The sequence below is a fragment of the Rhamphochromis sp. 'chilingali' genome, assembly GCF_963969265.1.
Source record: "Rhamphochromis sp. 'chilingali' genome assembly, chromosome: 7".
Lineage (NCBI taxonomy): Eukaryota > Metazoa > Chordata > Actinopteri > Cichliformes > Cichlidae > Rhamphochromis > Rhamphochromis sp. 'chilingali'.
The window spans coordinates 16,436,581-16,453,827 of record NC_137934.1 but is presented as its reverse complement, the minus strand read 5'-3'; the positions used below and the strand labels follow the sequence as shown (position 1 = coordinate 16,453,827).

The following is a 17,247-nucleotide window of genomic DNA, read 5'->3' as shown; positions in this document are numbered from 1 at the left end:
TTATTGCCAAAAGTATGATATAGTATAGAATATCTATCTTTTTAATGAAAATTATGTCTGGGGTGAGTGAGGCCAGTATAAGCAAGTAAGTAACCAGCGCTGTGTGGCAAGTCAAAAAGTTCATTTTGACTTTTAAAATTATAGCTAATCAGCCAACCAAAAAGGAACTTAACATGCAAGCAGCTGCTGTTTCCTTGTTCATCTGATCTACTGTTCCTGGAGCTCCATGACTTTACAGCACACTGGCACCACACTGCGGTGTTCATTAGAAAGATAATTACATCTGCAGGAGATCCTTCTGCACCGTCTTGTCACCTTGGTGTATCTGAGCAGAACCCCTAGCCTCACCTTACTTCCTCTGTTTCCCCTGCCAAGCCACTAGACCAGAATCTAGTGCTTGGCATTGGCCCGAGCAGTGATGATTCATCCAGAGGGCTAGAACTGTCTACTTAATCACACCCTAACCTTTCAAGGGTATTGATCAACTCTCTGAACTCTGCTATTAGAAACAGTGTAAGGTGCATTGCGCATGTGCCAAGGAGTTTAAAGGGGAAAAGAAGAGGAGAGGGGAGAAGAGGCTTTGGAGGTAAATTGCGCAGAAAAATGAGGAGGGCTTAGTTTTTCTGAAGAAAATACTAAGGACATCAATAAAGTAACGGCCACATTTTGCAGCATTATATAACTGTACATGCATTTTTATGCTGTATATAATGTAGGTATTATAATATGTTCTGAAGTTGGTCAACTTAAGGAAGGCTGTTACTGCTGGTAGATGCCTGTGTTGTCCACGCTTGCCTGTCTTCGCAGTCTCCTCCTCTCTTCCTGCCATGCATCATCTGCAGATCTACCCTGCAGGCAGCATGAACTGGGGCACAAACAATAACAGTAATCATGGAAAATCATGTGCTGCACTGGCGGTGGAGACCAGCTGACTGGCTGACTGCTGGAGCCAAAAGGGCCTCCCGTACATGCAAGAGAGACAGGGTGGGGGCAGACGTAGGGGAAGTCGTGAGCAGGAATAAAATTTGAAAGTAAAGGAGAGAAAGGTTCTCCCGCATCCACTCTCAAGCTTAGTCAACTTCATTTCAGCACTGCTCTTTTCACACAGCTTCTCCGTCTCCCACCCTAATACCTGACTCCCAACGCCTTCCCTCTTTATTCAACATTCACCCCCACGAAGTTCCACAGAGTGGTACGATCCATGATTACAAACAGTCATTTAGGAAAAATGGGTAAAGTTTTAATAGGGATGCTCTTGTGGTGACATACTATGGCATCCATGGATATAATTATATAGTACACAATATGACATTATCATATAATTCAGTATATAACATAATAAACACGAAGAAACACCAGAGATGTATGTAACCTTTAGATAAATACACAATAGCCTGAAATTACTGTCTGAAATCAAAGCATATTTTCACGCTCAGTCATTATTTTATACAAGGGATACAAGCAACACACTACATATTCTCCTGAAAGCAGTATGTTATGAATGAGCAAGCCACCGATCAATAGACACCTACCCATACAATAATTTAGCCAAGTCCTAGCTTTCATTTCAGATCAGCTGGTATCTAATTACTATTTTGTTGGCCAGAAGCAGAATCAACATCTGTTATCAGTTTGGAAAGTCCAAACAATGAGATTTAAACAGCCGCAGTGTCTGATATCAAAAATTAAGATGTAATGTTTACACAATAAAAACACTGGCACCAAAATATGTGAGAATCAAATGTAGCAAATATTGTTTTTATTGATGACCAGTGAACTGAATGAACTCAGTTTAGAGACTGTTTAGATTAAGAGTTGCTATTTTTGAGCCTAGAAAACAAACTCATGCCTAAAGATGCATAAATGGGGAACTGCTGTTTTAGCAGTACTTCATTTATCTCACTGCAAGCTATCCCTTAGCAATGGCAATAGTAAGGCAGGTCTCCCATTGCCAACACTAAAAGAGGCTGGTGAAGGACCCATTCGCATTACATTAAAGCTCACTGGGGTGAGGAGCATTTTAAAACATGCAGGGTTACTATTGAAGAAACTTTTCTAACATTAACCACATACATTTCAGTGTCTGAATTCAACCAGAGCGTGAAGTGCAAAAGTTTAAAAAAAAAAGAGAGAGACAAGCACACAACACAGATTTCCAAAAATGACATGAACCACAGTCTGTGACTTCTACAACATCCAGCCTCCTAACATGAGCTCTATAGGCCCGTAAACCACGACCGTAATCTCTCCATGGCCAATAATACTGCTAATGGTCCGTCAAGGCGCCTATGCCAAAGGACACTTCATGTGTAATGGTGAGACGCAGGTGGCTTGTAACAAAATAGCTTTATTTGATGGCACGGGATTAGAATGCACTGATCCTTAAGATATAGTCTCATCATATATTTCATTGGCATTAAAAAATATTGCATGTCTCTTCGTATATATGTCTTAAAACACCATCGCGTCATGTGATTTCTTTCACTTCCCTACATCTTAAAATCAGCAGGTTAGTATATTCTTTCTTTTATTACCTTTGACTGTGAAAGAAATTTATTTACAATACTGCTTAGCTTTAAACATGATTTTTTTCTGTCTTCAGAATATCTCCGCGACTAGACATCTGTATAACTACAACCCAGATCTGTATTTGCAGAAATCTAGAGCCTGGTGCCATTGAGGAGGATTAGCAGGATTGGAAGCTGCTAGGAGAGCATTAGCAGCAGCAGCAGCAGCAACAGCAGACTTCATGAGACCATGTTTGGCAAAAGTAAATAAACAGCATGGGAAGAAGGCTTCTGCAGCCCCTCAGGGTCCTTCCAGTACAGTAACGCACAGCTGAGCGCTCCAGAGAAAGCTGCCTGTCTGCCAGTTTCCCTGCATGTGTCACAATACAGGCACTGTTGGGGGATGGAGAAGGCTCACATGTGGATGGTGTTACAGGCTTTGAGTTGTCTGAACACTTTTCTTTTAAACTGTTTATTCAGTATTGGTGTAGAATATTTCTGTTTCCAAGAGGCTCCAGATTCAACACAGAGCAATGCAAAATGTGGACCTATATGAGGCTTTTCACATGACAGCAGTGCTCCCCATTTACCACAGAGGCCTCTTTGCAGAAAAAGCATGTCACGCAGCACTGAGTGCATGACAAACAAATAATGGTTGTCTCTGTTATTTCACTGTGATACAACAAAATAGGCTGATGAAATCTAGAATGGACAGACAAGGGACAGTCGGCAGTAGGGGTGGGGAGGCATATCAGGGAAGGGCCAGGGGTACTGCCGAATTTTTATGCATGTAAGCGGGGATGTGTTGCTGGAAGCGTCAGGGACGGCAAATGTCACTCCGATGAGTCGAAAGTGTCGTGACGAGCAGCGGAGCCGTGACCTCGGATGGAGAGAGAGAGTTGAAAAACAGAGGAGAAGAGGGAGATGCAAGGCAAAGTGCAACACAACAATAAAAAAAAAGGTGGCCACAGCAGAAACAGAGAGAGAAGGAACAAAGAGAAAGAAGAACAAGAGGAAGCAAGTTTGTGGTGGGCCAACATCTAATCCTGCCAGCGCTCTGGGCTTCAGGAACAGAGGAGTGATATCAGTAAAGACACATTCACAGCCTGCCTATTGCTTAAATGAGGCCACTTTTGCCCCCCCCCACCACCACCAAAAAACCTTTTTCTCTTCTCATTCATCATCTCCTTAGCAATCACACACACAAAATGGAGAAAGACCTGGAAGCTATCTATTGCCCTCTTTTAAGAATCGCACTACATGGTTATCTGAGCATTGTTCTGCACTACCGACCCCCAAAATGACATCTTTATTAAAGAAGTCCCATTATAAAAGAAGTGTCAGATGCAGTAAAATCATTTCAGTCTAATCAAGAGCAAAGACATCCTTAATAAAGGTGATGGCTGCTTCTTAGAAATAATCTCATTTTTATTGCTCAAAAAGCCAGAAGCTGCAAGCACAACTCTTATCAGCTGCATATTAAACAGAAGCACAACAGGGCACCTCTTTCCTTCACCAAATGCTTCTGTATAATTGCCAAGGTCTAACAAACCTCTTCGTGAACCATTGCAGTAATGCTGATATCATGCAGCCCAATAAGACACCATCAACATAATTAATAGAATCGTTTGTGCCAGGACATTGCTAGGAAGATCCCAGTGATGTTTGAATTAATCCAGATGCCAGGAAGAGCACCAGAACAGTATGTCAGCTCTGTCATTACACAGTGACAACCCATACATCATTGTAGCACTTTACTGCCGGCGGACATCAGCAAAACTGTCTGATAATTGAAATGTTATTTCACTTTGGCAACCTTGGATGCTTTTTCTGGAGAAAAAAAAATGTGAGTATGTTTGATGGAGAAGAAATATAAGACTGCCTAAAGACATGCATTCAAATATGGGACGAGATGTAGGTTTGTTGCCTTTTGTTGTTATTCTATTTAGTGTGTGTAGGCTGTCCTAGAAGCTAAAAAAAATAACAACCCAAAAGCATCTATGAACAGAATTTGTTAGTGCCTAACTTTTGCTTTTTTTGTCTGTCTGGTTCTCTCAACTGTGTATTTTGTTCACCGTGTAACTTCTGAGGTGGATAAAAGCCCTGAGGCTAAAACATGAGCTAGAAGACCACATAACCCCAAGTTCAAACCTGCATTCTGAGATGAATTCAAGATCAAATATAGCAAAGGCTGACTCTGGTAAAAAGCAGGTTTTTACCCACTTGGGACACACGGTCCAGAGATCTGAATCAGAAAAGGTGAAAATGGGTTAATTCAAATTATTCTGAAGGCCAAGGGGCAAGAAGTAAAAAAAAAAGAAAAAAAAAAGAAAAAAGTCTGGCACCTCCTGTGAACAAAGTCCTCTTTACCGACAAACCCTCAGAGTCTCTTAGAAACAGAGTGGGAAAGGCATGTGACTAGAATTACTGACACAGTTTTAGCTAATCTCCACTTACTGCAGGAATCATTACATAAGGGCTTCTATGTATGCATTGCTCAAAGATCCTCACAAATGTGTTTCGATTATTTGTTTTCAAACAAGACAGGTTGCCATTGTCATATAACCCACACAGGCGAATGCACACTGAATGTTCAGTTATGCCTGAAATTTTAAATGATCTCAAACATGCATTTATCTCAACAACACTTAGGTTGGGTAAACTCAGCACTGCAGATATCCGTAACCAGTGAGCAAAAGAGCACAGTAGAACCCATTAATATGCAATTTGTTGTACACTCTCAAGTACTTACAAAATTATCTACATGTAAAAGAAACTGGTGTTGTAATTGGAGCCTACTTGTAGTTACAGGAAGCAACAAATACACTAAATTCATTGTCTTAAAATTGATAAGCTCCCTCTGTGTTGAGTTCATTTAAAATTACAAATGTATTTGTGGTTGGTGAGAGTCACTAAACTGGAAAAATATATGGTACTCCAAGACAACACAGTACTAGTGCCTTGTTCATTTAAGCATAATGAAATATATATATATATATATATATATATATATATATATATATATATATATATATATATATATATATATATATATATATATATATATATATATTTTAACAATTTGTGAGGCAAATAAAAAGCAATACAGCCACACTCTACATTCATGTGAAAAACAAGTTTTCACAGTCTTGTAAAATCTAAGTATACCCTTATTGATACCATAGGAATTAAGACAGTAAGTAGCAGCCAGGTGCTGCTAATCAAATGTACTTAATTAACTGATCATCAACAAGTTTGACTACTCAAAGTCCACATCTCAACCCAATGGAAATGTTGTGGCAGGACCTCAAAAGAGCTGTCCATAAATGGATGACAACAAACTTTAATAAAGTAAAGCAACACCGTTCAGAAGAGTGGGTGAAAATCCCTCCGTAAACAATGTGAAACACTGAGAAAGCCATACAGAAAATGCCGTTATGGGAGGATTGTTAAGTTATTGCTGCTAAAGGTGATTCTACAAGCTATTGAACTATGAGGTGTACTTAATTTTTCACAAGACTGTATGCAACAGGTGCCCAACATGAAAAACGATAATAGTGGTTAATTTAAAGAGAGGGTGAAGTTCGATTTATGTCGGGAATGACTACGTATGTGCAAAATGTCTGATGAAATGACAAATGTTTGAAAGGCAGTATTGTCGTCAAGACTTGTTCCAAAACCAGTTTCAGCTGAAAAGTACTTCTTATTTGTATAATCCACTGGAAATGCATGTGTCAGCATGTTACCTCTATCAATCATGAGAGTTGGACTTTTCACACTTTTTTCTCTACAGTGTTTACAAAGTCAGAGATAAGACATTGATTTGATGGTTAAAAAACAGCTTAGGCATACATTTAGATTAGCATCCACTCCTCTCTGTGACAATGAAGAAAACAAGAAAGAAAGAAAAAAGATGCAGGAAGGAGACTTTTGCCTTCTTGTAAAAGGGTCCGTTTTAACCCAAGTAATTGTTCATAAAACTAACCAAAGGTTTTGTATTTGACTTGCCTTACAATAATAAAGTCATTGGCAATCAGCCTTTACTATTGTTTGGAAATTAGGTTATGTTGTGAAGAGGACACTAAAACAATAAAACCAAAGAAAGTTTTAGAAAGTATAAAGTTTAGATGGACAATATTTTAATATTTTTATAGCAAATTTATGACAAAACACACATAAAATAAGTCAAAGACGACATCCCAGTGTCATGGAAGTCACAACACATCCTTTGTAAGCACATCATTATTCCAGCTTCCTACTTTAATTGCATGTCAATCCTTTGTTCTTGTCATGTCAGCAATTTCAAAAAGTCAAGGATACAAAGATTCCACAATAATATTAAAAAACCTTTTGAAAACAGGGATTTAAGCTGCTTACCTGTGGCAGGGCGGAGCTGAGCTGCCGCTGCAGCGAGTCTCTGTCATAGATGACATCCTGTAGATGCTGCTGGGCCAGACCGAGGCTCTCCTGAGTTTCCCTCAATGTGTCCAACAGCCGGTCCCGTTCGTCCAGCATATTAACCATAAGCTGTTCAAAATGTGAGTCCGGGTCTGAGGCGCTGCTCTGAGAGCCGCGTTGGCTCAGAGCTGTGTCCTCGCTGATCGTGGGCATCACTTCACACATCATCTTTGCTCTGCTGAAGAGACGAAAAACCAGAAATTAGACAATAGGCAATTTACACTCTGAACTTTCCAATTAAGCTGTTTTTTTTTAGGTTTTTTTTTACATATAATACATACACAAACTGTCACCCATATTACAATACAGTTGCTGAACAACTTCAAATAAGAGGCAGCATACTCCCTTTTGGACCCACACATATCTAATAATAAAATTGTAGTTAAAAAAAGAAAAAGAAAAAGAAAGAAGACATAATAACAGTGGGTTTGTGCATGGATGAGAACCAAATTCTAATTCATAGGAATGATGAGTATTTGTATAGAGCAGGGTATATAGGAAAGCAAACATGTCTGTCCATGTCTTCTGTTTTGTACGCATGCCTCTGTGTAAATATCCACACACTTCTGTTTGTATGGCTGCGTGCATGTGACTGGGCCTGACACAGTTGGAGCTTGGCTCAGCGTCACCCCGGCGTTTCAAAGCTGCAGACACGTCTTGGGATGCTGGGCGTTCTGCCCTAGATTTCATGCTTGTGCTGTTTAATGGGCCAGCCCAGATCGAGTTGCATAATACACCATATCTATGCTATAGTGGATATGTGAAGCAATATTCCAGCTCCCCTCAGGGTTTTTAGAAAGCTTCAGGAATCATTCTAACGGATGTCCAGGTTGGTTCATACGCTAAAGTTATGTTTGCATCACTGCAGGTAAGTAAGAAAAAAAGAAATGAGCCATGGGAAGTCACTGTATTTTTGTAGCTCAGTGCCACACAGATTAGAAAGGCCCGTTCAACACAGACCATGAAAGAAAATTATAAGTTTGAATGATATTATTCATTGCTCACTTCTCATGACTTTCTACCACTATAGAGTGGAAAGAGTCATTTTTTGCCTTGAGGGTATCAAGGTTGGAAGTCAGCTTAAAAAAATAAAGTTAGCTGCAAGAGGTTGGGAAGGCCTATACCTTCTTACAGCAATATAACTGTTTTACATAAATATATTTTATTGTTATAAACAAGCCATGTACTTCTGATAATAACCTGGGTTTTATTCAGCTACACAGTAGAAAGGCTAACATCTTACATTCAAAGTCCCTAAAACCAGCTGTTTGCTAGGTTAGCAAACAGCTAGCTACTCATTAAACAACAATTCTACATATTTTTAAGCTAGTATTATGCTAGCAATTTTCTACATGTCAAATCTTGTCCTACTGTACTTATACCCATTATTTTTAGCACATATGTGCACTACAGGTGCCCATGGTATGATCGTATTCAACAAAATTGTGTAGAACGTCACATTTCTCACTCTTACTGGTCACCATCTTGCCTATACTGGAAAACATGCCAGTGGCAGATGTTTTTCAGGTGTTACATGGTTTTTGGTGTTTATGCATGTTAAATTCTCGTCTTAACTGTAAAAGTGTGTAGTAGGAGTAGTCAAAAGCTCAACAAGTGCAAGTGTTCATAGAAAAATATAGCAACTACAATGACAATTTCGGTCAAACATTATGTGGTGACAATATCGGTATCAGCTGCATTTATAAAGATGAAATTAACAGACTATCAGTCTAATTTGGCCCAGTTGTTTTTCAACCATGTCCCATAGTCTTTAAAGATGTCCTTAGCCTGTGCAATACTCAGGAAGCAACATGCAAAATACCTATAAATTAATGATAATTCTGGCTCCAGTGCTAGACCATACTTTCTCATTGTCTGGTCCTAGACTTGGTTTATTTAGTGAGAAAACAATATCCTATTGCCCAGACTTGGTCCCCTCTGGGTGGGTTACAATGCCAGGTCTGTGTCTCAGCATGTTCTGGCAGTAAGATGGGGTCTCCCATATCTTCTCCAGGCATCCATCCAGGCTCCCACCAGTTCACTATTCAGCCACCATCCGCGGCCATTTAGACCAGAGAGCCGAAGCCTGCATGCTGCTTGGCTGGACACACTGCACATGCCACCCATCGCTTGGGAGAGCAGGCCGGCTGGCGGACAGACTGAGGACAAACGGCGGTGCATTTTAAGTAGAAGGTAATTCATCTGACTATGACTCAATACATGTTAGTGCAAAAACAAAGCATACAATTGGCTATTAGAGTCTCAAATACTAATTTCTATTTCTAATTTCTACTTTTATTGATTCCAAGTGATTCTTCCATGGTCAAAATGTTTCAAACCTTGCTCCTAACTCTCAGGTTTACTAAAATTTTACGTTTTTGGTGTTAATCTCCTAGGCTTGATCACATTTGTCTCGTCAAAGCAGCAAGAAACAGGCACATTTTGTTGTTTGATGGCGCTTTATTTCTGCTTTAAGCTGTGTAGAAAGCAAATTGTGCTGAGGATGTTTTTTCTGCTTCACGGCACATACAATCCCCTTTTGTCCTGTTCCTGCACCTTATGCTTTGATCTCACCGTGACTGCCCCTTAAATTATTTCACTGTCTATGAAAAATCAATAGATATGGAGAGAAAATGCACTGTCTGATCTGCTTTCCCCTGTGCTCTTAGTCATAAAAAGCAACCTTTAAAAACACTGAACCATATCATTCAGTACGACACTTATCTGGATAATTATTCCATTCAAAAGCCATTAGATCAGTCTCTAGTTTTACTCAAGAAAAAGACCAAAAAGTACAGCATATTCTGTTGACAATAACTTATGGATAAAGTTTTCCCAAAATGTGTTTTTTTTTGTGGGTAAATGCTCCTCTGCTGCTCAGTATTTGCTGCTATTGGAAGGCATGTTTGTGCAGCAAGTTATTAGTTCTCTCTCTAGTGTGAAGCAGTAGCAGTGACAGGTAAGAGTTAGTGTACTCCCCTTGAATAGATAATCACCCACAGTGGGCTGTGTGAAGAATGTCCGGACTGAGAGCTCTTATTGCCAGCTGGGATGCACATGTTGTCTAGATTGCACTCATTAGCAGTGACAGTACTATTTCCTGACAACTGAAAAGCCATTTTGACCACTATTAAAACAGCTATTTGATCTACAGATAATTCTTATAGCCTGACAGAAAGGCTACTGATAGTTTTTCTATGCTCATTTCCACTGCAATGAAACATCACAGCACATTATGTTAATGTGTACCAGGAGAGCTCCCACAAATTCCTTTAGCATGTCTGGCTATCCCTTGTCATGAACGCTTGTCATAATGAATATGTAAGATTTTATCTGCCAGAATGATACTTTTGGAGAGAAACTGACATTTTTAGCAATTGAGTGAAAGTGTTGTAAGAACCAGATGACATTTAAGTGACTAAATTTAGTGCAGCTGGTTAAAGATGGTTAAATGTGAGGGTAAAAGTGTGCAGAAATCATTGATGGGAGGGAACAGGAACACGCTCAATTGAACTCATTGTGGACTACAGTTGAAATAAGAATACACACAGACAGACATGCAGGGATCATTGGGCTTTTCTCTACACGCCATATGCCAATCAATGAATTATTCAGGGGGGTAGGAGTGAGGTTTTCTTCTCAATCAGTGCAACAAATCCAAAGCCCCTTCTCTGCCTATTGGCATTCAAGCTCATTCCTGGCGCTAGATGGGAGGAAATTCCTTAGAAAACTTGCATCTACAAGACATTGCAATGCTAAAAACGATAAAAATCATGGAAAACTTGGGAAAAATTAAGCCTTCTTAGTTCCTTTCGGCAGGTGAGTATCCATAAAGCATTCATAATTAACAGTGTCACTACAGGAGGGCCTGTGTGTTGTACATCACACTGGTGGAGGACCATGTATCATTTCTTCAGCCTGGAGAAGGGCTGTAGTCTCAGTGTCTGCTGTTCGATTGCTTGGTCGATATGCTCACTACAACCCTATAGATCAAGCCTTCCAGGACTGATCAATAATTCCCAACAGTGGAAGCAACAGACTACCTGTGAAAAATGGGGCGTGCTGATAGCATCCCATTTTTCACAGTTTGGACTAGGTCTAACTTTTTTTTCTGAACCTTTACTCAGAGTCGACCTCAAACTGGCTTACACGGAGAAGCTGTTGGTGTGGCTGCAGTTTGTTAAAACAGATGGCCAGAAAAGTCAAGTGCAAAAACAGCTCATCAACTAACAATGCATATCAGCTGAAAAACAGTAACTTATTTGCAAGTTTCAAGAACTTCTGCGTTTAAGGTGTGAGACTAAGTTCAACATCCAGCCAAAGTTGCTGAACCTAGCAGACGGTACACCCACACAAAGCTGGATATGTACCCTCCTTGTCCATCAAATTCTTGACTACAGCTTGAGACCAAGTTTTACATCACATAATAGACTTTTTGTCATAACCATAATCTTTTTTGATGTTTTGAGGGAGACTTGCCTTGGAAGCCTTCGCTGGTTGTGCACAGAAAAGTAAGCTGGACAGAGAAGTTAAGATCCTGCCATCTTCTCACCTCTTCACCTGGCATCGCTGTCTGATGTGTTTGTCAGATGTCTGTTTCAGAAATTGTTGGATGCAACACCTCCAAAGTATAGAGAATGTGGGCTCATTAGGACATCGGCTGGCACTTTATTTGAAGCATTCTGCCAATGACAGCTAAACGATAACAATGCAAAGCACAATACTGCAGAAAGATTTTTCTTAAAAGCCATTTTAAGTAAAAAAGATTTTAAAAAATGGCTTTTTTGGAATTGCCCATTATATGCTTGTCCGCTTGTCCAACAATAGGCGTGATTGCTGCTGAATGACCTTAGACCTTGTTTTATTTACTCTGACATACTGATTCCTAATCTAAACTATTGCAGTTCACCCTCCGGCACATCTACAAAGACCCATAATGAAAATGGACAAGCAGGGGGAAAAAAAACAAAGTTAAGCCACAAGATTATTCCCCTGAGTAAGAATCAAGCAGGCAGTGAATTACTGTATCTTTATGGGACAGATGTAAAATTTGACACTTATGTAGAATCACTCCATTTTGGCAGAAACAAATCAGCAAATGGCAGCTAATTTCCTGAATGTCTTCAGTTAATCTCATTAATGGGAACAATTGTGTGAGTAGATAAGGCACAGCACACAAAACAGCAGTGTGTTCCTAGAGCGGTATATGGCCAAGTGAGGCAAATTCAGCACTATTCACCACCTGGGAAACATCAAAAGACATGTGGAGTGTGAGCGTGTTCAGAACAGACAGCGGCCTGAACACGACACTCTGCGGCTTTAGAGATAAGCTGTACTACTCTATGCTTGTTGGGCTAATTTTGGAGAGGCTAAAATAAAACCGACATTATTTAATAGTGTGTTTAAAGCCTTGTTATCATTAGGAATGAAATTACTAATGCTTTAACGCATTGAACAAGGAAATGGTAATTTAGAAAGGAGTAAAGCAAAAATAAAGTAGGCCCAAAAACCCATTATGGGCTTTTTAAAAAACTAAATGTAAGGTCAGCTCTTTGAACATTTGTAGCAACATGTTAAACTCATTAAAACTAATTTTCTTACAATATGAATAAGAGTGTACAACCATTTGTTTTAATGACAATGGACTTTACTTGCACATCAAGCAGTTAGCCGACAGGATAGTTGGTTTATGACAGATTGCACTTTCAAGTAATATTTGTGCTTGACTTCTTGGCGGGCAGATGAGCAAAGTGCATCTACAGACTGGATTGATGAGCTCCACGGGTAATGGGAAAGCTGTTGCATGCCGCTCTTTCCCATTTTGGCATTCATATCAGGCTGACAGGTGGGAAAAGAGTGACACAGCATATTTGTGAATGGAACTGGCCAGATTGCATGGTACACTCATAGTGCTGGAAAATCTCCTTTATATGGCACCCTGTACCACGGAGACTTCAGACGACCAAGAGACAGTCTGTCAAGAAAACAACGATTCAAATCTATTACACAGGATTGCTCAGGATATTATAATAATTGCAGTAGGCATACCAAAAGTAATATGGCTGTAGTGTAAAGATCTTGGATGTTAACCTGAAATAATTTCTTGCTCCAAAGTGGTCATTTTAAAGGGTGACCCCGTTCCACTCCTGCTGGGTCTCAAACACCTTCCTGATCAACTATATCAGAACTGCATACAGAGGTGAGTTCTGTGGTTGCTTATTTCAACAAGTTGAATTGCAAGTATGCACCAGGACTGCTGTCTGCAAAATCTTGGTCTTGGATTGAAGGGCATCTCAGAAGAAATGTTATGTGCATGGTTAGTTGGTTTTGCAAGTGATGGTGCTGTGATGGGCTGTTAGAAAGAAGAAGCCATACTCTTGTATGAAAATATTAACACCAACCTGCCTGCAATTCACTGAAGCAGTCATAACCTGCTATAGAACACAGAACTAAGATATTTTCCCGTTTTTGTTAACTCCCTACTGTTGATCTTCTTAAATAAACAGGGTGCCTACTTCCCTATTTGGACATCTGAAGATGTAGGTAAATTATTATTATTATTTAAGTGCTACTGTTCAGATGTAGAAAAGCAGAAAAAATATCTGTCATCAAAACACATTTTTTTCCCTCAGGAATCTACTGTAGTGGAATATCTGTTTATTGTTTCTTAATAATTTTGACAAGAAGACTAAAGTTACATTGTACAGTTGCTAATTACTACTTTTTATACGTATCTATTCGTAGGCTGAGAGAAAGTGATTCATTAATTTGATACAGCATCTCCCTGCCAGGATGTTTCTGAAAAGAGCTTAAGCAGAATTTAGATGTCACATTAGCAAGAAACTGTGGTGTAGTGTTTAAGGCACTGAAAATCTTCTTACCATTATTTTAGTCGCTAGCAGGTTGCTGTGGTCACCATTAGTTTGGGTGAAAGACATGCATGTCTGCAAACATTTGCAAACTATTCACCAAAACATGGTGAAAATGTGGAAAGAGCGATGCAAGCTGAAAAGACATAATGTCCACCTTCAGAATACAAATTGTGCCTTACCACTGCAACAAACACATTTCAAAAGTTGCACCTTTTACGTTGAAGGTGAACATTCCCCATTTCCGATTTCCGGCGCTCACAAGGTCCTAGCATTTGGTGACTGAGGCCCAACAGCTGATTTAGACGTCTTGGGTCAGTCTTTGTAGAGCCTACCACATTGCCTACATAAGTGGGTGGCACCATTGTCAGCATTCAAGCATGTGTGTGCAGCAGCACATGTTAATTATCTTGTGGTGGTTGCTGACATTTGTGATTAATTATATTGAGGCTATGACTATTATTCCTTATTTTGGTTATTCTCTTACCGATCCGTTCCAAAACTGTGGTTAAATGGTTGCAGGAAATCAACAGTACTGAACAGGCCAATCACAAAAGTTGCAGGCTGCATATACGTGACATACGGTTTCATTTCTAGAGAGGTGCATGTCAGGTAGCAGCGTATGCTTTCAGAGATTAAAATAAACCTAGATATAACACAGAAATATAAATCCTCTGTAACACATTCACCTTACATGAAAAAGATACCCACTTTGAAGCCAGGAGAACCCACAAACCCAGCTTTAGGGGACACAGGCTCACATTCTCCTAGTGCCAGTCCCAAGCCAGGATTAAACGGAAGTGTTCTGTCAGGAGGGACATCCAGTTTAAGATTTTTGCCAAAACATCCATTTGTGGATCCATTTGCTGTGGAGAACCCTCGGGAAACAAGGTAGCAACCAAAAGTACCTTTTCTACATGTACAAGAAACAACATCTTTAGTAATATTCATACAACACTACACTACCAAAAAGAATAAGCAGGAATCAAAAGTCCTCTGCTACATGGGAACACTTCAGGTTGCAGAAACTTTGATTCTACAGCTTCTGATGTTTTAGCACGAAAATACAGACAGAAACTATATATTTATAGACACTATAAATATATAGTGTCCCTCTCTCATGCACTTAATTAATAGGTTTTGCATGATTTCAATACCTTTTAATTTTAACTTCCATTTTGTTGCTGATGTTTTCTGTCTTGACTAAACATAACTTCCCTATATATATATAGGGAAGTTATGTTTAGTCAAGACAGAAAACATCAGCAACAAAATGGAAGTTAAAATTAAAAGGTATTGAAATCATGCAAAACCTATTAATTAAGTGCATTATGGCACAAGTGGCTGCCATTATAGACAACTTAGATTCACTAATTAACCTAACACACATCTTTGGACTGTGGCAGAAAACTGGAGCAATGAGAGAAAACCCACCAGGCACAACGAGAACAAAGGCCCCAGGAATTAAACCACAGCGTTAACCACTGATGCAAGATACACGACAGACACTGTGTGAAACTTGTTTGAATCCTTTTCAGTAAATAGTAAAACCTTAAAATCTAAGAGTAGAACTAATATTTTTGTCAATACTTGTTGTTTTTGGACAAAGATAGACTGTCTCCTTATATTGGTTGATAAATCTAGATGAAATTGTCCAAATATATACCTTTTCCTTACCAACTTCAGACATCTATTGGCCCTCAAAAAAGCACACATAGTTATTTTGAGGTCCTACAATTAGCCCTATTAATACTAATACTCAGCTTATCTGTAGGCATAGAAATGGACTTTTACTGTACCACTATTTTTGAGAGGATATCCTGGTAACATCAATGTATTCCACAGCAGTCTGAGAACAAGCTACCTGCCTTAAGAAACACACTTCCAAACACGCTCTCGAGCTTTATAGTAAGTTTTATTTCAGCGATTGAAATCCCATCTGCCTCGATCCCAAGAATTATAGTCACAAAGTCTACCAGCAAATGCTGCTTCTGCTTCCTGAAACAGTGTGTTAGTCCAAACCACAATCTTTTGTTCAGTACATGAAAAATAGCTTGTGCAACTGTAATACATTACATCACAAAAATAGTATTCAGCACTCATTGATACTCTCATGTGAAGCTTTGGTAGTAAAAGGTGAATGAGACAGAGATGGGATGAGGAGGCCATTCTGCCATTAGGAAGGCCGGGAAAGGGTGATGAGGCTGAGCATCAAGTGTATGTCTGTGTGTGTGTGTGTCTCCATTTCTCTGTGACTGCACTTTACCTGTGTGTGAGCATCTGCGAGGGTGAGGAGGGGGAAGGGTTTTCTGTGTGTGTGTTTTCACTGGTTGTGTGCTCAACTGAAAATAAGTCTGCATGCACATGAAAGGATGAAAGGACATCGTGTAGCCTTTAACATCGCCCACAATCCCCTGCAGCAAGGTCATGCAAACCATGAATCGATGGAGATTGAATAAGAGCACTGATCGAGGTGAACAAAAAGGCAATAAAGCTCAAGTTGGAGGTGATTTGAACTGTGCCGTTTGTAACCACCACACCTGCCTCACCGCAACATTTTACCTTCCTCATTACCGAAGGTTTAGTGACAGTCAAACCTGGGCTTTAAAAGAGGACCTTAAACGATCATTTTATGCACATAAAAGCTTCTTCCACAGGTTGCCACTTTTCTCAATGAAACCTCGGGGGAATAAAAGCTTTGCCCGCACACCAGCCATATTAGGCAGGAAGGTGTATTTGCATGTTTGAGGTCCCTAACTGGAAAGTCACACACTTTATTAAAAAAAACCCCATTAAATTAAGCATCTTAGCTTTGCATAATGTATCTGTGTCACACTTTAAAGTATGTGCCACAGCTTCACAAGTCGGAATTCCTACTAATGCAAATATTGTCACATCTCTTCACCGTGCACGCCTGTAAATGTTAATATTAATTGGCAAGATCAGAGGGAAATCACAGCTTTGCCTACAGCAATTAACCTTCTACCAGCGAGCCAGCATCTGGATGTGTGTGTGTGTGAGTGAGTGAGTGTGTCTGTTCACTCATTCATCCATTTACAGGATAAAAAGTGTGAATGGAGAGGCAGGTGAGTAGATGGATGGATGACGGGGGAGTCTGTTGAATGCCTTCTTCCTCCTTGCATCTCTGTAATAGCCGGTGATAATGTTGTTTATAGGAGGGGCAGCTGTTCCTCATGTGACAGCTCGTCCTTTTGCGTTACTAAGCACACACACACACACACACACACACACACACACACACACACACACACACACACACACACACTCCAAGGCGGCCTGACTGCGGCGCTGATCGCGTCTTGACACCACTGTAACAACTCCGCCTCATTCTCTGAAATGATAATTGGGGGAGAATCCTTGGCTATTGTCTCAAGTGCATTACATCATGCCAG

General features: G+C 39.8%; 1 protein-coding gene across 4 annotated transcripts in view; it reads right to left on the bottom strand.

The window, feature by feature from the left end:
- The window catches only part of ppfia2 (PTPRF interacting protein alpha 2), a 188,181-nt gene that overhangs the window by 170,398 nt on the left and 536 nt on the right, over nt 1-17,247 (bottom strand). For all 4 annotated transcript variants that reach the window (XM_080886013.1, XM_080886014.1, XM_080886016.1 and 1 more), the window contains exon 2: nt 6,885-7,143. In XM_080886013.1, coding sequence (XP_080742139.1) covers nt 6,885-7,133 — 249 coding nt within the window. In that variant the 5' untranslated portion in view covers nt 7,134-7,143. The remainder of the gene's footprint in view (nt 1-6,884; nt 7,144-17,247) is intronic.